Below are 24756 nucleotides of genomic sequence, written 5' to 3' on the forward strand. Positions count from 1 at the left end.
GTGGCTGTCCTAGGTCCTGTAGGTGTAAGGCTGCACAATCAAAATCTGAGCCAAGATCTTCAAATCCCTGATGCAAAATTCTGTCAGGTGTCTGTTGTAACTTTTTGATGATCTAAGTGGGTGTCATTTCCATCGGCGTTTGCCTCACTTGTAGCATCTGACGTTTTACTTCATGTTAAGTCCTTAGGAAACAAGTTTTGTCCCCTCCTTCAGGGCATAAACCTCTCCCAGTGCAGCAAATTCAATCTTTGTATTCCCCACAGGACCTAGGAGAGTATCCAGCACTTAGGTTTTCAAAATGTGTACTTTTTTTTTAACGAATTACTTAGCTATTTATATAACAGAGTGGGGTAAGCAGGGATAACCTCAATCAGACTCTGTTTTCTTTTTTGTTGTTGTTTTGCCCCCTTTTTACGACTTTACTGCTAAAACCGGAGCCTTGCACCGCCCCGCGCCTCTGCGTCTGACGTCACAATCCAGATTTGAACTACCAATCCCAGAATGCCGTGTAAAGAGGCGGGTTCTACGGGAGCACCCGAGTGATTGGCGAGCGGAGGCGTTTCCTTCCGGTGGGAAGGGCGTCGGAGGCGGGGACTAGGGGGAGGTGTTTGAACATTATTACCGGGTTGGGCGGGCCCCGTCTGGGAGGGGTTTGTACGTGAGCCTTGGGTCCCCCGCCCGCTGAGGAGATGGATGAGGATGGGCTTCCTCTCATGGGGTCAGGCATAGACCTGACCAAGGTTTGTAAAAAACCGAGTTGATATTAGGCAACCTGGGAGGAGGTTGAGGAAGGGACCCGCGGTCCCCAGGGACACCCCATCTCTCCATATCCAAGTCTGTCCCTGGCCCCGGGCCTCTCTGGTCCCGCTCTCGGAGGGGGGTAGAGTCCCACAGTTCGCCTTAAAAATGGTTCCCTCTTGATCGTCTAAGGGGGTGGTGTGCCTTTCACAAGCCTTGGCTTCCCGTGTTCAGAGTCGCTCTACGCACGTTTTACACGATGGCGGCAGAGGCAGGTTGCGACCTCTAACCCCACTCTTTTATTTAGTCCCCAAGTTTTTTTGTGTGTTTATGTGTGTTGCCTTTACCTGCTAAAGTTCCCACTTTGAATCCAACGCCCTTTCTCAAACTTCGCAACTTCTGTCTTCATCGGACACCCCGCCCCCACAGTTAAGAAAAATAAGTTAGTGACTATTCATAGTACTTCCAGTAACTCCTATAACATAGGGATACATAGATAAATAGATAGGTGGATGTACATATATAAAATTGATGTCAAGGGGTTTGCACGGTGTACTTTGTCCTGTGAAAATCGTGTTTGTTTTTACATAACACAGGTGCCAGCTATTCAACAGAAAAGAACGGTGGCATTTCTAAACCAGTTTGTGGTGCACACTGTACAGTTCCTCAACCGCTTTTCTACAGTTTGTGAGGAGGTAGGTCTGGATACTGGCTTAATGAGTAGCCTAGAAATCATCTTGCACTTTTAAAAGTGGCAAACGAGTAAAACAAAAATTACAGTCTGTATATTCATGGACAATCGCCTCTTGTCACCCAGTTATTGTGTTAACATACCTTATATCCTCTCTGATTCTGTATCATCAATCTTGCATTCCACCTCTGCTGAATTAGTTTTTCGAGGCCTTTGTGAGACAGTTCACTAAGGCTTATGTGACTGAAGAGAATAAAAGGAATTCCAAGATTTCACAGTCAAAACCATTTCTTTACTTTGAAATTTTGTTTCTTTTACCCCAAAGTCTTACATTTCTAAGTACACATTGTTTTCAGTTTATATTAAAATTATTGGGGCGCCTAGGTGGTTCGGTCAGTTAAGTGTCTGCCTTTGGCTCAGATCATGATCCTGGGGATGGACCCCCACATTGGGCTCCCTGCTCAGTGGGGAGTCTACTCCCCTCCCCCTGCTCGCTCTATCTCTCTCTTCCTCTCTAAGAAAGAAAGGAAGAAAAATAAAGGGAGAGGAGGGAGAGAGGGAAATTGGGAGAAGGGAAGGAAGAGAAAGAAAGAACATCTTTAAAAAAAAATTATTTAACATTCCTTGATCCAAAAGGTAGTTTGGGAAGTAGCCTGGAAAAATAACTTTAGTATCAAATATCATTATGAAAATAATAAAAATACTTTCAGCAAATGACTACTTAAGGATTGGGTACCAGATTCAAGAACCCCTGTTTTGTTTTGTTTTTTCTTAAAAAGACAAGAAAGAGAATAGGGAAGAAATAGAATCATGAGTTGAAATTGGGTATAAGAAAGGAGGAAAAGGAATAAAACAAGATCATTCACAGGTGAATGAATAAAAACTATTTAATTCATTCTGTTTTAATTAAAAGGTATAGCTTCAGCAAGTAGTTTTTGTTAGGTGTATTGTTATTAACAAAAATTGTATGGAGACAGGGAAACTATTTTTATTGTATAACATCTGTTATTTTTGTCCAATTCGCTGTCTGTAGTCCAAATCTGTTCTGCCTTCTCACTGAAACAAAAGAAAGTGAAATATGATACGATAATTGATAAAGTAAGGGACTCAGTTCATTATATTTCATCTAACAGGCCCAGAGTTAGGTGCTTGCTTCCATGGGTTTTATCTCATACGAACGACTCTCTAAATGTGATATAGAATTGACTGACTAAAGAGCGGTAAAACAAGGATTACCGGATTTAGTCCTTAAGTTTTTATACCAGGGTAGGAAGGGTGGAGAGAGTCAGTTCAAGGACTGTTAGCAGAAAAGAGCAAATACTCCATCTCCATACTCCTTATCACTAGGTTAAAAATAAATAAATAAATAAACAGTAACCAGCAAACACACCTATGAAAGCAACTCCGGTAAGCTGTCCTGAGGCAGGGGTAGCCCCTCACCTTTGTGGTACTTAATAATTTTCGCTGCCTGGGAAGTGAGTGCTGTTTACTGGAGACTAGATCAAATATAACAATAATCCTTTCTTTTTAAATGATTGCTTATGCATTATCCAAGCCACAAGATTCACTCTTTAACCGCCCTTCTGTTTCTCTCTCAACTTTCCCTCAACTGTTTTGAATGTATCACTATTCCCTAGCTCTTCCTGAATCCTAGAGAGAAGTTTCTTGATCAAAAACCCATGAAGTTTAAAGGTAACTTATTGCCTTTTTATCCTTAATGAATGGTAGTCTAGGGTTGACCCTAACTCATTAATTACAATTCATATTTTAGCAGTTTGGATATTTATGTCAATTGTAGACTTTGCTTGGTGTGATGACAATAGTATTTACTGTGTGCTTACTCTGTGCTAGGCTTTGTTCTAAGTGTTCTACATGTATTCAGTCATCACAGACCAGCCCTTTGAGAGAGGTCCAGTTTTCTATGTTTTAGAAATACAGAAGTTTAAATGTAAAAACATTTAAATTATTTGCTTAGTCCTTATTCAATCAACATATATTTGTGTGTATAGTATTTATAGTTGTAAGTCACTATTCTTACTTTCCCACACTCACACACTCACACCTAATAACAGGAAAAACCAGAAAGGTTTCACTCTTCTCTTATATTGCACCTTCTGATCTGGGTGAGAGGCATGTTTACATCATTTTCAAATAAGAGACTGTAATGAGCTATTTCAAAATTTATTTTTTTTAGATTTGTATTCTCTTCTTTGGTATGTCATGTCCATTTGGTGTCTTTTTTGATATGATAAATCCCAAGGATATAATATATGTATTCAAACATCAAGTGCTGTTTTTATTCTCTTTGAATTAAGATTAATGTGATTTTTCAAAATGGGTTGTTGTTTGTTTAGCACCTATTAGACTCATTGGTGCTTGTTTAGTTAAAGCCTTAAGCAGAAGCCAAAATGACTATGTCTCCCTCAACAAAAAAGGAAACTCAGTTGCTTTTTTTTTTTTTTAAACTGGAAGTGAATTGGGGGAAAAGAAAAAACCTGGGGTTTCTTTGTTTTGTTTTGTTTTTTGTTTTTCCCATAATCTGGTTTGAACCAAACCCAAATTATAACATCAGTCACAGCTAAACTCAACCTGGAAGTAAATTTGAAGCAAATGGTTAGGGCTCTTTCACCAGCACTAATACTAGTTTTAGAGTTCTCTAATAAAAAGAAAAGTGAAGAATTTAACTTTTTAAAAAAATACCAGGGTACTTTGCAACTCTTCTGATGACTGGAACCACGGTAAGAAAGGTTGGAAGACAGAGAAAGGAAAGTAGTTGAATCAGACCCAAGTTACAAAGTTCTTCCTTCACAAATCCCCAGTTAGCATTTCTATCCTGGCCCTAATCCGAAAAATCTTATGGTATTACGTTGGCTATGCAAATTTAAAACGGAATGGAATGAGGAGTGCAATGCAAGTTCTATGCGTATCGCAGATAAAACTGAGCAGAAATTTAACCTTATAAATGAATTTTGAAGTGAAAGGTATTCTGTAAACAGGGCAATCAATCACATGTGTTATTTTGACTCTGACTTGTAACCCCAGAATATAGAGTTTTTAATCATTTTTTAAGTATTACGGAGGGCACTTACTGCATGGAGCACTGGGTATGGTGCAAAAATAATGAATACTGTTACGCTGAAAAGAAAAAAAAATTTTTTTTTAATTAAAAATTTAAAAAAATTCCAAACTATTTTTTTCCTAAATTCTTTAAGAATAGGAAAAATAACTGAGAGTACTCATATAACCTAAAAAATATCGTGCTTATCATCTGCATCCAGTTTTTAAGCACACCATTGGACTTAACCTTCAGCCAAATAATCTTGCTTAAAACTATATTTACTGCTACAACTTTTATAACTGCTTTTACAACTTTCACAACTGCTGGGCTTAAGTGTCAGATGAAGCTCAATAAAACCATCAATTGCATCCCTTTCTGGCTTATAAAACGTATTCAACCCAGTGTGGTATACCAAGGGATCCATTGTTTTAAAATGTTTCTCTTTTAGAGAACTGGATGTGCAAACTGGGTATTTTACAAACCTGAAAAGCCGCAGTATTTTATTTTTGTTTCCATGTTCAACTATTAACTCCATATTTCTTCCTTTCATCCTCTTTTTCACTTTAATAAAATGCACCACCTTAGAAATAGGTTGGTGATAAATCAAGAAATTTTCAGCTTATCTGCAAACTTCAGGTATTTTGCAAATACCCTTATTGTCCCAAACCAAGATATTTCAGGTTTGCTTTTTTTTTTTTTAATTTATTTTTTTAAATGTTCCAAAATTCATTGTTTACGCACCTTACCCAGTGCTCCATGCAATACCTGCCCTCCTTGATACCCACCACCAGGCTCACCGGATCATGTTTCTTATATCCATAATCATCTACATTTTAGCCAGTGGTTCTCAACCAAGGAAGATTTGGCAATATCTAGAGGTGATTTTAGTGGGGGTAGAAGTCAGAGATTCTACTAAATATCCTGCAGAGCACAGGAAGCCCCTTACAATGAAGAATTATCCAGCCCAAAATGTCAATAGAGCCAAGGTTGAGTGGTTTGGAGTTGTGGAAGGAAAATGCAGGAGGCATAAAAATCTCAGAAATGAACTTCAATAACCCAAAATGAAGCCAGATACACTTCTCTCAAATGACAATGGCTTTCTAAAAATATATATATTTATGTATGTTATGTCAATAATTACATGGGAACAGACTCAAAAATATCTGCAAACTTCAGGTACTTTGCAAATACCCTTATTGTCCCAAACCAAGATATTTCAGGTTTGAATTATTGAAAAGCAGAGGTTCTTTGGGCTCCTGGGTGGCTCAGTCAGTTAAGTGTCTGCTGTCGGCTTGGGTCATGTTCTCCAGGTTGTGGGATCCAGCTCCTTGCTTCTTGCTCAGCCCAGCGTCCGAGTTTCTCTCCTTTTGTCCCTCCTATAACTTGTGCTGTCTCTCTTTCTCTCTCAAATAAATAAAAAAATTAAATCTTAAGAAAAAAGAAGAAAAGCAGTGGTTCTTAATTTTGCCATGGACCCTTTGGCAGTCCAGTGAAATGAAATTAATATTTTTAAGTGCATAAAATAAAATGTGAGGGATTGCAAAAGATACTGATTATATACTTTAAGGACCTCAAAATTGTGATACAGTAATATGTCCTATATTAGAGTATTAAATTATAGAATCCAGATTAACATATTTAACATGTTTAATATTTTAGACTCAAAATCCAGCCTTAGAAAAGGTGGATAATACCTTTATGGATAATAAAACAATATGATATATCCACAACAAAAATCTTCCCTAGCCAGGAGGAAAAGACTTTTGTTGATCTGATTTTGAGAAAATCAATTATATCCTGGTTGTAAGCTTGGGGTATATGAACTCTGATATGGAAAAAAACCTCTATATTTATTTTTATTTACCTCTAATTTCAGTTTCACACTTTATTTCTTTCTTTGTTTTTTAAAGGTTTTATTATCTATTTGACAGAGATCACAAGTAGGCAGAGAGAGAGGAGGGAAGCAGGCTCCCTGCTGAGTAGAGAGCCCAATGTGGGACTTGATTCCAGGGGATCATGACCTGAGCCTAAGGCAGAGGCTTTAACCCACTGAGCCACCCAGGCGCCCCTCACATTTTCTTTAAATTTAGTCAACAAAGGGGCGCCTGGGTGGCTCAGTCAAATAAGGGTCTAACACTTGGTTTACACTCAGGTCATGATCTCCGAAGTGGTGGGATCCAGCCCCATGTTGGGCTACACACACAGCATGGAGTCTGCTTGAGATTCTCTTTCCCTTTCCCTCTATCCCTGCCCCCACTCACATGCTATTAATTAATTAATTAATTAATTAGAATCTTTTAAAGGTATTTAGTCAACAAAAATTACAGGAGAGACTCTTGCCAGCAGAAATCATAGATTTTTTTATATTAAATTAGTAACTTCCTTATATTTCACTATTACAGTTATTATTAGATGAGATATCAAAGATATTGAAATAAATTACAAATTAAAATATATTGATCTTTAGATCATTGTTAATATCTTGCATGAATAAATCTTTCATGTAATCTTGTTTTATTTAGAAAAGTCATTTTATTTTGGTTAGGTTTTGATAATCATAGGTGAGAATGGTAAAGTGAGTGTCAAAGCAAAAGGGTGATATACTAAAAAAATCTGTTTCCAAAAAAAACTAGGAATTACTGCTCTAAAAAGTATAACCTTTTTTTTCCAAGCCTCTTTAGTCTTCCTTATCAACAAGTAGTTTTCCAAATAAATATTTTCATCATTATCTGCTTGTTTACCAAGTCTTGTATTAAAATCCTTAACCTATCCTGTGTGAGTATTTGAGTATCCATTTAAGGACAATTTAGTTTTTCAGGGTTAGAACCCTGAAAAGTTTTTTAAATACTTCCAGGTAAACAGCATCTATTTTAGGAAATTATATCAGAATAATTTGATTCCTTTTTTTTTACACAGTAGCATATTAGTCTTTGGGAGAACTGGGTTGATGACTTCTTAGCTTTTATTAACAAAAATTCTATTTATGCACTGCCTGGGAATTTTCCATCTTGGTTTTTTAAATTATGTTTTGAGGTTTTTTTGTTTTGTTTTTGATTTTGGGGTTTGGGTTTTTGTTTGTTTGTTTGTTTTTAGTTAATAAACTTTTTTGGGAAAGTTTGCACTGCACATTGTACATAAACAATGAATATTGGAACACTGCATCAAAAACTAATGATGTATTTTATAGTGATTAACATAACACAATAAAAAGCTAAAAAAAATTAAAATTAAAAAGAATAGTTTGAGGTTCACAGCAAAACTAAGCAGAAAGGGTTGAGTTCCCAATATACTTCTTGCATCCCTGAGTTCACAGAGCATAGCTTTCCTATCAACATCCCCCACCCATGTGGTACATTTGTTAAAATCTATATTGACACATTGTCATCACCCAGAGTCTATGGCATCATGTTTTAACAAGGTATAATTCTTTCAAACAGTTTAAAATTCTTTCAAAAATAGTATCTGGAGTTGGAACGTTTGAGTTCAGATTATTTTACTTGTATAACAACTCAGTTTTCTCTCTTTAAAATTGGCATGATAACAATTCCTTCTTTATACATTTGATGTGAGATTTCAAATGATATGTTGGCATACGCAGTGTAGCATAGTAAGGTAAATGCTCAGATGTTTATAATAATGGTGATTATTGCTTAAAAGTACACTTATTTATATAGGATTACCTGTGTGGCTCAGTCATTTAAGCATCTGATTCTTGATTTTGGCTTGGGTCATGATCTCAGGGTCGTGCTTTGGGCTCCTTGCTGTGTGTGGAGCCTGCTTAAGGTTCTCTCTCCCTCTCCCTTTGTCACTCCCCTTTCACCCCCTTCAAGGACACATACTCTCTAAATAAATAAATAAAAGTACATTTATATAAATATATCTAAACAAAAATTAATTTTAATTCATATTTTTCTGTTTATTTTAATCCAACCAATACAGGTAGTTTTAGATAAACTAGAAATTATCTCACTTTACAAATTAACTTATTGTAGGATTTCTGCAATTATTAAGCTTTTCTAATGAATTAAAAAACTGATGAAATTTGCAAAAATTTAATTTCTATGATTTCCAAGAAAACACTTAAAATTTGGATAGGAATTCATTCATATAATGATATATAAACCTATATTTATGTTTACATTAAAGCCTTATGTGAGCAAATGCTAGAGCTCAAAGTTAAACTTAGCCTTAAGTGCCATTTAAGCCTAGATGTTAGGGGGCCTAGGTGGCACGTTCGGTTGAACCTCTGACTTTTGGTTTTGGCTCAGGTCGTGATCTCAGGGTCTTGAGATCCAGACCCAAGTTGGGCTCTGCACTGGGCACAGATTGTGCCTGAGATTCTCTCTCCTTCTTCCCTGCCCCTCCCACTTGTGCTCTCTCTCTCTATCTCTCTAAAATAAATAAATAAATATATTTTTTTTAAAAACTAGGTTCTAATGTTTTATTTCTTAATTATAGCTTTGTAGATACCAGGGTGCTCATCTTAAAAAGCTCTAATTACACTGTGGCTGCCTTCAGTATTTTTCCCCTCTACATGTGGGCAAATGACCATTTATTTATTTATTTATTTTAAGATTTTATTTATTTCGCTGAGAGAGAGCATGAGAGGGGAGAAGGTCAGAGGGAGAAGCAGACTCCCCATGGGGCTGGGAGCCAGATGTGGGACTCAATCCCCAAGGCAGTTGCTTAACTAACTGAGCCACCCAGGTGCCGTCAAATGACCATTTCTTGAGGGTTTTAAAATTCTGCTTAGGAGTTAGTCAGGATCTTGATAATACCCCAGAAAGCAGTCAGAGTGCCACACATCTGCCAACTGGTAAATGTGCCAACTGCCCTTGGACTGTATTACAGAGTATAATAACGTTTAGGATTAGAAAGTTTTAAGTAAATGCTCTTATGGATCATATTTTATGATGTTATTTTTATTTGTGTGGCTGTAAATAGTACACACACGTAAGGGTAATTGTACAGAATAACTAGAGCATGGTAAGCTTTTGGTTCTGTTTTATCTTGGATTTTGATGGTAGGTTGATTCCTTTTGTTTTTTAGTACTCTGATTTTTTTCTCTTTGTTTTATTTCTTTCCAACCTGAACTGACTCATCTTCTAATTTCATCTTCTTTAATTTTCAAACTTAAAAAATTTAAATTTGGGACTAATTATGTTTACTAATTGCAAAACTTGTTTAAATAACTTAAAAAGACGGATCTTGTTCCAGGCTGTGTTGAGCTAATTTTTATTCTTGTTTTATATGAAGAGTTCCTTCATTCATCAACAAACAATGATTAGACTAAGTTTTAGGTACTGTTCTGGGCATGGGGTATATAACAGTGAACAAAAATCTCTATTCTGGAAGAAGTTTACATTCTGGTCCCGGTGACTGATTATGGCTGTCATAATGACTTTGTTAAGGCTGATAAGGTAATTTTTGCTTATCTGTGAATACAGTTTTTATAAAGTAGCCATGAAACATGTTAATGAAGGTAACAGAATCCTTGAGCTCCCATTCCTACTCATGTAAATAAGAGAATACTATATTAGAAAATGACTAATACTTAAACCATAGTTTGTTTTTTTTTAATTTTCAAATCTGCCCTTTGTTATCCTGTTAAGAGTTCATTTCAGACTTTATTCTTATATTCAAATCTTTCTTTTCCAGAAACTGGCAGACCTTTCTCTTCGTATCCAGCAAATTGAAACAACTCTCAATATTTTGGATGCAAAGGTTTGTATTTCTGAATAACTTAGAGTATAAACTTTGCTCCACATATACCACTTTCTCAGTCATACTTAAACTTTAATTGCATTTGGGAATGAATTCAGTTTAGCTTCTGCATCCATGAGGTGGTGTAGTGTTTTTTTGTTTGTTTTTAATTCATTATAATTACAAAGAAAATAATACTCATTATGAACCATTAACTGAGTTTTTTTTAATGTACACATGAATTGAAATTTCTTTCATTATTCTAGTCAAAAGCCTGTAAGTAACATGTTAACAAATCGGGATGTTCTGTAGTTCACTTCATTTGATGGAAAATTCACAATTATAGTAATCATTTGATAACACAGTAAAAATTACATAAAACTTCAAATTTTGCTCCAGAGCAAAATTTGGAGAAAATATCAGCTATTTTCTATTTGTAAATATATTGAATGCTAATGAAGAGTACCAATTTTGATGTCAGAAATTACATAATATAACTAGCAAAAATAAAAAAGAGTTTTGATTTTAAAGCTTACGTTTCAGTGTTTTCCCTGGTTATAAGATAATAATTAGTATAATTATATAATAGTATATTTTTGTGACTTTGTCCTTTTACAAAAAATTAATCTAAAAATACATTTTGAATATTTATGGGAAAGTAAAATGGCTAAAGCTTTAGCATAAGGATCAGAATGTCTAGTCTGTGCTTTCTGTATCTTGTGGACTTCAGCCACTACATTTCTCTCAAAACATTTCTGTAGCTTGGAGACTTAGGGTACCTGGCCTTGACCATGTTGAACATAATCTCCTAGCAGCCATACCTACTTGAAACTATTTGGGCCTGGGGCACTGTGCTAAGTACTGTCATCAGTCAGCAGTTCTCAATGAATATTGCTGCTTCAGATCTTATTACCATTGGTTTTTTTTTTTTCTTCATAATTCTTCATTATGAGTATGTGCCTTATTTTTACTGTTTGGGGAATTCTTGAGTTAAGAGTCCATAGTCACAAGTTAAGATATTGTATGGACAAATTAGCCTTAATTATTTCCATAGCCATAAAATTAATTCCTAAAGTTAGCCAAACATCTGACAAATGTCTATCACTGATATCAGAATGAAATCAGAAAAGAGTGTTTGCTTGGATCCAGCAAATCCAACCTGAAATACATAACCACTTGAGAGCATGCCCATCTTTTGTCTATGAAAAAATAACATATTTTAGTAACATTTAGTGGTAAATGTTTAAAGAAAGAAAAAAATAATCAGCTATGTCAGACATTAAAATGTGATGACAGAAGTTATGTCAGTTCCCAGATAATTCAAACTTAAAATGTGCTGCAAAGGACTTTTTTTCTACAAAATATGTTTAATAAAATTTTTTTTACAACTTTGTGAGTTAAGTTTTCTTATCCCCACTTTCCAGGGGAGAAAATTGATATTAAAGAGATTTACAGATAGCCACATAGCTTGTGACTTAACCTTAGACAATCTGACTCCAAAGTCCATGCTTTTATTTCTTACACTAGGATTCCTTATATTTTTTAAAATAATTCCTAGGGAAAGAATAGTTATGAGTGAAGTCAGATTTATGAGAAATTATTTGAAAATATTTTATTTGTGAATACCTTTCACTTTTAAGTAGTTTATGGCATGGGGAATTTCAGACACCAAAGATGAGATTTTATATACCCTATTTCTATAGGCTTAAAAACTTAAGGTAGCTATCAAAAACTCACACACTTAGAAACTTACAGCTAATATTAACTAAGCATCTAATATAAATAATATAATATAAAATGATATAAATATATAAATATAATAAAATATTTACTCATAATGAAGAATAAATATTCTAAATATTTATATGTTTTATATTATAAAATAATATAAATATAAACTAAGCAGCTAATATTATCTTCAAATGCCAACATGAATTTTCTTTTCTCAGTTGTCATCTATCCCAGGCCTAGATGATGTGACATTTGAAGTATCACCTGTAAGTGTCACTGGTGTCACAAAAGAATCACATTCTGAAACCGCTTCAGAGAAATCACAAGTAAGTATTTAAGTTCCAGGAAGCATGAGTAGGTCTTCTTGGTTAAACCAGACAAACCTAGCAGCAGGTTTGAAGGAAATTAAATAAAGATGTAAAACTTTGAATAGTAACATTTTAAAACCTTGAAATAGAAAAGGAAGTTTGAAAAAAGTTAACTGTTTTATGGTTATTTTGAAGAACTCCCTGAAGTTAATATTTTCTTTGCCTGTAAAAGAGAAACTATAAAATAGGACTAAGAGAAATCTTGAACATAACAGTGCTCTTCAAGTTCACTATGGACATTTTTCCTACATTTTTATAAGGATACTTTTAAAATGTCTTATTATAAAGACCTTCAAACACACACAAAAGTAGAATATTACAGTTAATAACCAAATGTCCATTATCCAGATTCTCGGGTAAAAATTTTCTTACATTTGCTTCATCTGTTTTTTTTTTTTTATCACCTGCTAAAGTGGATCTCAGGCATCATAGCATTTCACCGCTTTGTAATTCCTTGAGCATCTCTGAAAAGTTCAGGCATTTTCCTGTGTAACCACAATGCTTTTATCATACACAATATAATTAACAATAATTCCAAGTGTCATCTAACCCCTTGTTACTCAAAGATTACTCCACGTACCAGTAGCGTGGGCATCACCTGGGGGCCTTGTCAGAAACAAAGAACCTCAGGCTCCATCCCAGACCTACTGAATCACAATCTATATTCTCCTAAGATCATTGGGTGACTCATAGGCTCTTGAAATCTGAGAGATACTGATCTAGAAATACCAAGTATCTAAAAAGTGTGGTTTTGGAGTTGATTTGTTCAAATCAGCATGCTGGTAAGGGCCACACTTTATATTTGGATCTTGTGTCTTAATGTTCATTTATGCCGAGCAATCATTTAAATATTATATTACTTTTTATTTCAACAAATAAAAATTCTTATTGTTGCAGAATAGATAGTCTCGAGTGTATCTCAGTGAGTATTAAAATTCAAAATAAAATAATCACTAAGATATTGGTCTATCTAGTTATACTGAACAAATTGACTTCTTAGCTATATGAGATTCTGCGTTTGTACCTGGAGATTCTTTCACAGGATATTTTCTAGGTTATGATTATGTTGGCTGTGATGATAATGACTAACATTCAGAGGGTGCTTAACTGTTTACCTCTGAAGCAATTCTTCTAAGTGCTTTTCAGAAATTAACTCATTTAATTATCACAACAGCCCTATGAAGTAAATACGATATTATCACTGCTACTTCACTGATGTATGAAATGATATACATAGAGGTTACCGAAGGTCAAAAGAACGAGTGTAAGAGCTGGAATTTTAACCCAGGCAATCCAGTGCCAAGAGTCCTGCTCTCACCTGCGGTGCTACACTGTCTCCAGCACCTATGTTGAATTCATTAAATATATTGAACACACACACATGTTACAAGGCCCATGGGAGGAGCCATAAATTTAGTTATATGTTTTGGGGGAATAAAATAGATGACCATTTACTTAACAATTAGATATTAGAAAATTTAACGTCCATTTAATTAATATAGCAAATTGTATTATCATGGCCACTGAAATATATATAATATACAAGAAAAAAATCCAGGTGTTTTAGAGAAGTTTAACCTCACAAGGTCCTTTTAATTAAATATGGACCATGCTTTTTCTAAAACAGGCATGTATAAAAATATTAAGAAAATGTTTTCACTCTATCTTGCAGTTATTCTTTGGTGGATATTAGCCATCATATGTTTAAGTTGTGGTATCTGTCTTAATTTTGAATATTAATTTTTTCAGGTGTTATTATGAATGCCATCTATAATATGTATTTTAAAACTTATGTGATTGTGTTGGTCCTACTTATTGTCTCAAAAAATTAATTACCTGTAATCACAACTAAATTTTCTAAAATTCAGAACAATCTGGTATATTTTGTTAATTATATTTTAAAAATATATATTAATTCATTTGGACAATTTATGAAGATCTGTTGGCTTCCTGGGTTTAAAAAATTGTGGTCCAGTTGCATGTTGAGTAGCTTGATAAAATACCTGTTCAGCATATTAATATTCAAATCAACTTCTTATTTCTTCTCCATTGTTATTTTTATTTTTTATGTTTTATTTTTAATATTTTGAGATGGACTTAAGTACTACTTAACACAGAATTTCCATGGGCATTACGAACTCACTCATCTGATAAAGTATAATCATGGACTTTTTTAATCACTCATTCATTTCAATCTCTAATCCATATGAGTCAAAGACCCAAGTCTTGGATTCTGCATACTGATTTTTCTGCATACTGATTTTTCTGCAACTTTAATTTCATGGTTCAGATCATATCATTACTCACAATAGAACATCCAATTGTGCAGATTGAGATTGAGAATAAAATGAAGGACAGTTGAGAGATATGATAGAGGATTTAACGGGTCATTCAAATAGCAAAGGTGTAAGGGCTGACATAATTAAACCTTGTTGAGATCTTGGTTATTAGGCAAAGTTAAGGCTGAGTTTTGAAATTCGTTGATCCTATGTGTAATTAATTCTCATTTGTTCCATTGTACTATTGTATGAGTTTATTGTCCATAATTTTTTTTAAAAAACATACTTGGGTCTTGTTTGAATTTTTTATTTAATTAAATGTTTTGGATTTTTTGTATTCATGTATTTTTAAGATGAATTTTATATATATATATATGTATAAATATATATATACACACACATACACACACACACGCTCAGTTTTGTACACTTAGTGTTATATAATGGGAGAAACATTTATTCATTTAACACAGTACTATGCAAAGTGATAACTGCCTATATCATAAAAGCATTTTTATCTAAAAAGACCATTCCCCAGTATTCTTTATTGTAAGTGGATTAACATTCATAGTTCCATCAGTAGCTGAAAGATACAAAACTAGATAAATTTGTTTGGAAAAATGGGGTTCTCTTCCACAGATTCTCCACGCAGTGCTTTCTAAGATGATAGAATAGCCATGTACACTTGGAGTAAAATTATATAATAAATGAGGAATTCAATTGTATAGATGGGAGTTACCTAGAAAATCAATTTGCTATCTGCTAGAGTTGAACCATTGGCAAATCAAATAGTTTCATTAGCTTTATTAAAAGTTTTATTAAAATAATATGTCCATCTATAGTTCATGTTTTATATTGGCACTCTGGGGACAACTAAAGTAGAATTCTAGTATTTTTTAATGCCATGAATATATTTGCATTTTTTAAGGAATAATATTAGTTGAAGTTAAATGGAACTTCCTCTGAAATCATATTTAAGTATTTGTAAATATTTGGAAACATATATCCCATAATTAAATTATTGGTATTTAAATTTAGAAATAAGATTTTTTTCTGATATTCATTGCTTTAGAATTATAAAAAGATACACCCCTTTTTAAGTAACATAATGGACCCCTTCTATGAATTGTCTAAAGATTTACACCCAATACTCTCTACAGCAGAACAGTTTACAAGACTCTGGACCACAGGAAAGTGAAGTAACACCAGAAAATATCTTAACTGTAGCCAAGGATCCAAGATATGCCAGATATCTCAAAATGGTTCAAGTGGTAAGCTGATTTGGTCTGTCTTCTCTGTCTAGCAGCCTCATTTGAAATTCTTAACCCTAGAGGTTTCATTGTTATTTTTCCTATCTGAGAAAACTGCTAAACTGAGTGACCAAGTTTTCTACTCTTTTACTTCTTTCCTATGTTTAATTAATACCCTGATAAAAAGTAAACAGAGGTCAGATCCTTCTAGTTAAAATTGAGCTCACACTTCAAATTAACGTAGTTTAATATAAATTTATGTAAATGTTTTTTCTTTACATAAAATTATCAGCAAATCTTAGACATATCAGAGGAATGAAAGTGGACTGTTTCTTAAATCATATGACTTTAACTTAATTCACATATGCTAGTACAAATAATGGGTTTTGTGTATGTTTATTCTGAATTTCATCTTTCAGTGGTTTACTCATAGAAGAGAATTTAAGTCTCTTAGCCATTTAAGGTAGATCTTTTAGCATTATATGACTTCAGAATTCATTTTTTTTCCTGAGATATCATTACATGTTCTGATACCAAAAATATCTACAATTGCCTGGAACAGCAGAAGTTAATTTCATTTCAGTAGAACGTCCTATTGCAGAGGCTGAAGGAGCTAGCCCTTCGTCATTTTTTGGTTAATTAAAAAACTATATATTTTTCGAATTCTGTCAAGCAAAAGAAGTACTAATATTAAAGAAGAGGCAGTTTTGTTTTGCTGTCCATGACATTATTTATCACCCAATAATTTAAAAACAAATAGTGTCTGGCAGAAAGAATGGATTGGTTCATTTAGAAGCAACAGAAGTGACATCGGGAAGAAGAAAGTACATTCACTTTCCCTAGCTGTCAGAAGAAATGAATTTGTCACTTGCTTAATTCTTCATTGACAGCCAAAACCCTGGGTTCTAGGCTTTGGAAAAAAATAAACCAGACTTTGAGATGAAAATATATAATGTTCTTTTTGTAAGAATAAAGTAGGTTAGTTTGTGCATGAACTATGATAACTAAATTTGTAAATCTAGAACCCAGTGAGGCCCTGCTAAGCTTAAAATATGGACTGTTAAAAACTGTCTTACTCTTTCAAACAGAAGAGGAAAAGTTTCAAAATGACTCTGGAAGACTTTTTATTTAGTCTTTGCTTGCTGAACATATGTAAAATAGGAAATAGAAATATCTACTTGATGATATCTACAAGAATGCCTAGAATCTTTGGTAAAAGACTACATCTTAGGATAATTGTTGTATTCTTAATACAGTGCTTCTGACTTTCTAAGAACTTCAAAAACTCTTATTTTCCTTTTTAGTATAAATTTACTGTCCATTTATTCCACAAATATTTATTATACACTCACTTTAAGGTACTGTATTAGAAAATGTCTAGATTTATTTAGCCAGGTAAGGTTCCCAGACATGACTGAACATTTTTGTTTTTGTTATTAATTACCTAGACAAATTCCATTGTTTTTCAGATTCATAAGTATATCTTGTGTGTGTGTGTGTGTATGTGTGTAAATGACTCACTTTTCTAATCCTATGGCTTACCATCTCACTAGGAATAAAAGCCAAAGTTCTTCACAAGCCTATGAGATCCTATACAATTTATTTTTTTATTTTTTATTTTTTATTTTTTATTTTTTTAAGTTTTTTTTTTTTAATTTTTTCAATTTATTTATTTTCAGAAAAACAGTATTCATTATTTTTTCACCACACCCAGTGCTCCATGCAATCCGTGCCCTCTATAATACCCACCACCTGGTACCCCAACCTCCCACACCCCCGCCACTTCAAATCCTTTATAATTTAGATCCCTCGTAACCCTTGATCTCTTATCTTCATTCACTCTCCTCCAGCTCTCCTGGCTAGTTTGATGTTCCTTGAATAAGCATATAGACAATCTCTTGTCTCAACCCTTTACCTTAGCTATTCTGCCTGAAACACTTTTTCCCAGGTATCTTATCTTGATGGTTGGTTCCCCTACTTTTTTCAGATTTTTACTCAAATATTACCTTCTCTCTGACCACATTCCTTTTTCCCCTTCCCTGCTGTTTTTTCTTCATGTAACTGGCCAATAAGATAGAAAATACAATCTATTTTACATACTTTGTGTCTTTTCAGTTACTAAAATACAGACTCTGTGAGGGTAGAGAAATTTTTGTGTACTGTACTATTCCTAGAACAATACCTGACAAATAGTATTTACCTATAAATGAAAATACCTACATTTTCATCTATGCCATTTTATCTTGATAAAGATAATGTTTCAGACTAAGAAACATTATCAAAACATGTTTCTGATTCTCACTATACTAAATAAGAATCTCTAAAGTTAGGACTGGAAACTGGGCATATGTATTGCTCTTAAAAATATTTTATACTATATATAACATTAAAATATTTTTTATTTTAAAATATTAAGAAATAATAGCTCTTGTTTTTTGTTTTTAACTGTCATTCTATGGCATTGCTTGGCACTTAGATTCTGTCTATCTTTTTGCTTAGTGTCACTGAGTATTAGTAGGGGTTCGATTTCTTCTGCCTCAGACTTTTCCTGTTTTTAGCCCAATTTTCAGTCCTTTGCCTTTCTTTTGCCCTTGGTATGTGTGTTTCTAATTCCTAAATAGTTCCAAGGTTCTGGAAGTGCTACTTGTGGTATCCCCTCTTCTGACACATGGACTTGGCCTTTCTTTGCTATGCTAAGTCATCAATCACTCTTTTATCTGCTTTTAATTTCCATGTGTAATGCTTCATATATTCCTCTTAGTCATTAAAATTAGTGTTTGTGTTTTATTTCTTTTTAGCTAATTGTTTGAGGGTAATTTTCAAGAAGAAAAAGGGGAGCAAATCTTTATACTGCCATCCTAAAACTGCAAGTTCATCCAAGTTTAATTTAATTTTATTGTTTTCAGTTTATTGTGCCAACCTGAATCCCAGAATCTTCTTACCCAACTTTTGTTTCCTTCTGCTCCCAATCCTGCATTTCATTCTTCAGACAAAACCACAAACCCTTCTCAATATTAGTTCCATAGTTTTCCACCTCTCTAGGAGTAATATCTCCCTTCAGTGATTTGTGCAACCACTTAAGGTTTTTTTATGGAACTTATCATATTCTTGTTTTTTGATCATTATACATATTTTTATTGCCCCTGTTGAAAAGGAACCTGAGAGGAAGTATTTTTTTTTTAAGATTTTATTTATTTATTTGACAGACAGAGATTACAAGTAGGCAGAGGCAGGCAGAGAGAGAGAGAGGGAGGGAGGCAGGCTCCCTGCTGAGCAGAGAGCCCAATGCGAGGCTCCATCCCAGAACCTTGGGATCATGACCCGAGTGAAGGCAGAGGCTTTAACCCACTGAGCCACCCAAGCACCCCTGAGAGGAAGTATTTTATCTTGACTCATCGTTGCATTCACTTTGACATCTTACCCATAAAAGGTGCTCAGTCAATACTTGATATATGTACTATTTTGTCCTGCATATTAACTTTCCTTCCCAGCTTTGTGTCACCTGAAAACATATACATATATTACTGTTTCTTCAAGTCACTGATTTTGAAAGTTTTGTGGGACCAGATCAAGAATAGACCAACTAGAGGTCTCCCTCAAGGTTGATATAAATCTGCCAGTCATTGTTCTTTAGATATGGTCATTAAGTCATATCCACTATTTTTTCTGCTTCCTAAGAATATCATGAGTCCCTGTCAGAATATCCAACCACAAATGTAGTTGCATGTTTGACATCATTTAGTTTTGTTTTTGTTTAAATTTATGTGTGAAATTGTTGTCAGTTCCCTTCATTACATCGTTTATCTGTAGAGGATGAATTTTTTAGCCACATGACAAGAATTTATCAGATGCTCTAATTTGAGCAAAATTAAGCCGCCAGTACATGTGAATAGCTAATGTCCCCATCATGGCTGATACTATCCTTCTACTTGTTTGCAGCATGTTTTATGAAAGCCTGATCTAAATCATCCATCTGGTCAGGTGACCAAACTCCATTTGATAATACAACTGTTGACTTCTTTAAGCCTCACTTGGCCGGGGAGTTGGAGGGGTTCCTTTGTTTATGTTCATGTTCAAGAATCTCCATGTTCAAGAATCTCCGTGTGTGTGTGTGGGTGTGGATGTGTGTGTTTGTATAAATTAATTTATAGGTATCTTCCACCTTCTGTTGTAAAATATTGTAAGACATTCCTTTCAAATGCCAGCTCCCACTGATGAATTCCTTTCCACTAAGTATTAACAGTCCCTGAGATTTACTTATTTTGATATTGCAGGTTTGCACTCTATAAACACACGCCTTGTTTTAGGTTGTTGGATTTGTTTTCTATTTGTTTGTATTTCTCCTCTTAATAATTACCTGCTCGTTCTTCCACTTTTTTTTTTCTATAATATCATTGTTACTCATAGTCCTGCAGTTTTAACTGAAGATTATTTTTATTCTTCGATTTGAGTTTAAAGCCCCTTGATCATAACTGTGTGGGTCTTGTTAAACATAATCTTTTGGTTCTTCTGAACTATTTAACATTTTTCTAGGAGTATAATCATTTTAGTATCATAAGTCGTTACCCAACATGGTTCTTCAGCTGTATATGCATAGCTAGTTGTGTTTCCTATATCCATATCTACGAAACTATAATTTTACCTGGAAAAACAGATGATAATACCACCCTGCTCTAGAAAATGCCTCACAGCAGTGAGAGTCATTTAAGGCCCATTTTATTTATTTATTTATTTATTTATTTATTTATAAAGATTTTATTTATTTATTTGACAGACAGAGATCACAAGTAGGCAGAGAGGCAGGCAGAGAGAGAGAAGGAAGCAGGCTCCCTGCCGAGAAGAAAGCCCCATGCGGGGCTCGATCCCAGGACCCTGGGATCATGACCTGAGCCGAAGGCAGAGGCTTTAACCCACTGAGCCACCCAGGCGCCCCAGGGCCCAATTTAATCTGTATCATTGATTCATTCAGTTTCTGTCAATGATGCAGGAAGAATCTGGATGGCATTGTATCTCACACTTCTGGATAGTAAATTGCCTTCCTATTTTCTGTTTAATCTTCTAATCAGTTCATTCTGCTGAGGTAGTTTACTTCCTTGAGTGTGACTGAATACTTCCAGGATTCAGAGGGATTAGAAAGAGAATCATGTTTGACCATGCACTATATAAAGGAGCCTACCCCCAGCTAATTCGAGAGAGTAGCTTCATAGCTTCATTAGAAATTGCCTTATCTATATTAGAAAGCTTCACTTTCCCAATGAAATTGTAGATTTTTATTAAAATGCCCAGTTTTTCTCAACCTTCGAGGATGGCTAAGATTTCTCTTGTTTGCCCACTACTAAAAATTTAGCCAGTTAATTCACTCACTCTTGATTTTGGCTCATGTCCTGGTCTCAGGATTGTGAAATCAGCTCCATGTCAGGCTCCTCACTGGGCGTGGAACCTTTTTAAGATTCTCTCTCTCCCTCTTCTGCTACCCTTCCCCCATCTAAAAAAATTAGTTTTAGTTACTAATGTAGAGAAAGACCAGGGTTGTCCTTCATTTATGGGTATGATCATGAGTAGTTTGTCATCTGTCGTACACATTGCTACATGTTATAAGAGATGAAGCCTACAATCTGGAATGTAGGGAATTATTTGTATTAACAAAAGAAAAGGTAGAGTGGTCTCAAAAATACCTGTCTTCCTGAAAAAAACCACTATATTCTAACAGTATAAAAATCTCCTAAAATACCCCAAATAACCATTTCTATACCCTCAAAAGGAAATTAACAATGCCATAAGTTCTCCTTCCTCTTAAGGACAATAATAGGATTTCTTTCATTTTAATTGCCTTTATATTTTTGGCATTTAAAGATATGAGTTGCTTCTCCATAAGCAGAGTCTTATACCTATAATTCCACTTACATTGTTTCTTATCTTTTCCAAAGTGTAAGAGTCTTCCACTCACTGTCTTAATACTCAATAGGCCCTCAATTCTCTTGTAATCCATTCTTTTGCTTCTTTCCTGAATTATTGTCTAGAACCATTTCGTTCTGTCTAAGGGAGTAGACAAGTATTTCTCAAACCCATCTTCACTAGTGTAAAAGCTTAAACTTGCTGGCTATCCATGTAGCGATCACTCACTTCAGATAGAGAAACATAAAAAGTCCTACAAATTACAAATACAGTTTTTTTTTTTAAAGATTTTATTTATTTATTTGAGATGAGTGAGAGCAAGAGAGTGCAGAGAGGGAGAGCGAGGAGGAGAAGCAGACTGCCAACTGAGCAGAGAGCCCTTACATGGGGCTTAATGCAGGGCTGGATTCTAGGACCCTGAGATCAGGACTTGAGTGAAGGCAGACTCTTAACCAACCAAGCGACCCATGTGCCCCTACAAAATTTTTTTTAAATTTTCAGGCTTCCTAGAAGTCAGGATAAGCTAGTCTGTTTTTGGCTTTCTTTCTAAGCTGCCATGCAAACTTCCTTTCCCTGAGTCCTAGCTATCTCCTAGAATGTGCTGCCTTGGTATTTGCCTTGCTTCACTTGCCACATACCTGCAAATCTGTTTTAAAAACTAAGCAATTCATTTGCAATGATGTCAATAGAGCTAGAGTATCTTATGCCAAGTAAAATAAATCAGCCAGGGAAAAACAAATACCATATGATCTTACTCATATGTGGAATTTATTTATTTTTATTTATTTATTTATTATTAGCATACAATGTATTATTTGTTTCAGGGGTACAGGTCTGATTCATCAGTCTTAACACAATTCATAGCACTTACCATAGCACATACCCTCCCCAGTGTTTACCAAGCCACCTCATCCCTCTGAAAGCCCTCCCCTCAAGCAACCCTCAGTTTGTTTCCTGAGATTAAGAGTCTCTTATGGTTTGTTTCTCTCTCTGGTTTCATCTTGTTTCATTTTCCCCTCCCTTTGCCTATGATCCTCTGTTTGTTTCTCAAATTCCTGTGGAATTAAAGAAAGAAAACAGATGAGCATTTGGGAGGAGGGAAAAGAAAAAAAGGAGAGAGGGAAACAAGCCATAAGAGACTTTTAATGATAGAGAATAAACTAAGGGTTGGGGGGAAGGGATGGGCAAGGTGGGGGATTGGTATTTAAGGAAGGCACTGGTTGTGATGAGCACTGGGTGTTGTACTAAGTGATGGATCACTGAATTCTACTCCAGAAACCAATATTGCACTGTATGTTAACTAACAAAATTTAAATAAAATTTTCAAAATAAAAAGTAAAACTAGGCAATTAAAACTGCTTAATTATTATAAACTTCTTTGAACAGAAGCCAGCAGAATCTTTCAAGTGTCACAAGTAACCAGTTCACAGAGAAATAAACAGTACCTTGCTTTTTGGTCTCCATTATCTTTTTCTGTCACTCCTACATTACTGTGCTCTCTGAGATATAAGACTAAATTACATTTCCAAAAACTAGTTGTTATCTATGACATAATTTGAATACCTAGGAGTACACCTAGATCTTTAGTCTATTTCTAGGATGCAACATGGTATAGTTTCTTTTTTTTTAATAAAAAATTATTTATTTATTTTAAATTTTTTTTCAGTGTTCCAGAATTCATTGTTTATGCACCACACCCAGTGCTCCATGCAATATGTGCCCTCCATACTACCCACCACCAGGCTCACCCAACCTCCCATTCCCATCCCCTCCAAAACCCTCAGATTGTTTCTCAGAGTCCACAGTCTCCCATGGTTCGTCTCACCCTCCGATTTCCCCCAGCTCCCTTCTCCTCTCCAACATGTCCTTTTTCAAGTAGGTCAATGTAAGCATCAAATGGACTCAACATGGTATAGTTTCTTAACTTTGTCCTATAGTCCTGTGTGACCATGGTCGGGTCATGTTACCTCTCAAGGTTTCAGTTCCCTCATATATAAAATGAGATCTTGGGCGCCTGGGTGGCTCAGTGGGTTAAGCCACTGCCTTCAGCTCGGGTCATGATCTCGGGGTCCCGGGATCAAGTCCCACATTGGGCTCTCTGCTCAGCAGGGAGCCTACTTCCTCCTCTCTCTCTCTCTGCCTCTCTGCCTACTTGTGATCTCTGTCTGTCAAATAAATAAATAATATCTTAAAAAAAAAAAAAACACAGAATTTAAAAAAATAAAAATAAAAAAATAAAATGAGATCTTAAGTTCCTTCTAGGTTTATGATCTATATTAATTGATCCCCAAATTTGTATCTCATTATAATGAACAATCCTGGAACACCTGCTGGCATTTTCTGATACTTTTTTCCTTTTTAAGCAAGTTTTACACAAGATTTTTCAGTAGTAGTGTTGTGTTCCAAATGTGGCAGACAATTGATTCTGATTTAACATTTGTTGTCATAATAGTGCAGCACAAGCCTTTCCTAAATTATATACTGCTTTTATAACTAAACTGGAATTGTGTACATAGATCACTTTTCCAATAGTTCTCCCCTTTTTACTGGCAGACCTTGGTGAATCCTTTGCCAGTAATAAACTCTGCATTGGGAAAGTCGACTTCTGCATTAAGCTAATGACTCGTATTTTTTGAAATTGTATTTGCCAAAACAGTCTCTTTGGACACTTGGACTTTTTTAAAGCTCTATTTTCTTTGGCGGGCTTAAAATGTGAATTGAATAATCTCCTTGGTTTTGGTGGTTCTGATGCATCTGTTGCCAGCAGTGGATGTTGGCTTGTGGAAATGTGACTTCCATTACCTAAGGATGAAGAATCTCCGACTGATTATTAAAGATGTTCTTCAGGAAGTTACGCACCTTAGACCTGAAAAATAATCAAGAGTACAAGTAGAGTATTCTTTAGATTAGGTATAGTTTTTGTAACAGTAGTTAAGGACTTTAAAACCTTGTTTGGGCTATGACCCTAGTGTGACTTCCCATGTCTGGAAAGTTCCAGGGTAGGTTCCTCATCATTGATCAACAGTGTAGTCAAAAGCAGGAG

At 34.8% G+C, this 24756-nt stretch overlaps 1 protein-coding gene across 12 annotated transcripts in view; it reads left to right on the forward strand.

Moving 5' to 3' along the window:
* Nucleotides 1-572: 572 nt before the first annotated feature.
* WASHC3 (WASH complex subunit 3) overlaps nucleotides 573-24756 on the forward strand; it is a 128742-nt gene continuing 104558 nt past the window's right edge. For 4 of the 12 annotated variants that reach the window (XR_014313880.1, XR_014313881.1, XM_082739143.1 and 1 more), the window contains exons 1-5: nucleotides 580-740; nucleotides 1335-1433; nucleotides 10146-10211; nucleotides 12140-12247; nucleotides 15729-15839. Coding sequence is in view for 9 of the 12 variants with exons in the window: in XM_082739143.1 (XP_082595269.1) it covers nucleotides 690-740; nucleotides 1335-1433; nucleotides 10146-10211; nucleotides 12140-12247; nucleotides 15729-15839 (435 nt within the window). In the remaining 3 variants the exon portion in view is untranslated. Of the gene's footprint in view, nucleotides 745-1334; nucleotides 1434-10145; nucleotides 10212-12139; nucleotides 12248-15728; nucleotides 15840-24756 lie in introns of all 12 variants that reach the window. The other 8 variants (XM_082739146.1, XM_082739148.1, XR_014313879.1 and 5 more) reach the window with 7 other exon arrangements.

The sequence above is a fragment of the Mustela nivalis genome, assembly GCF_964662115.1.
Source record: "Mustela nivalis genome assembly, chromosome: 7".
In the NCBI taxonomy this organism is placed as follows: Eukaryota; Metazoa; Chordata; class Mammalia; order Carnivora; family Mustelidae; genus Mustela; species Mustela nivalis.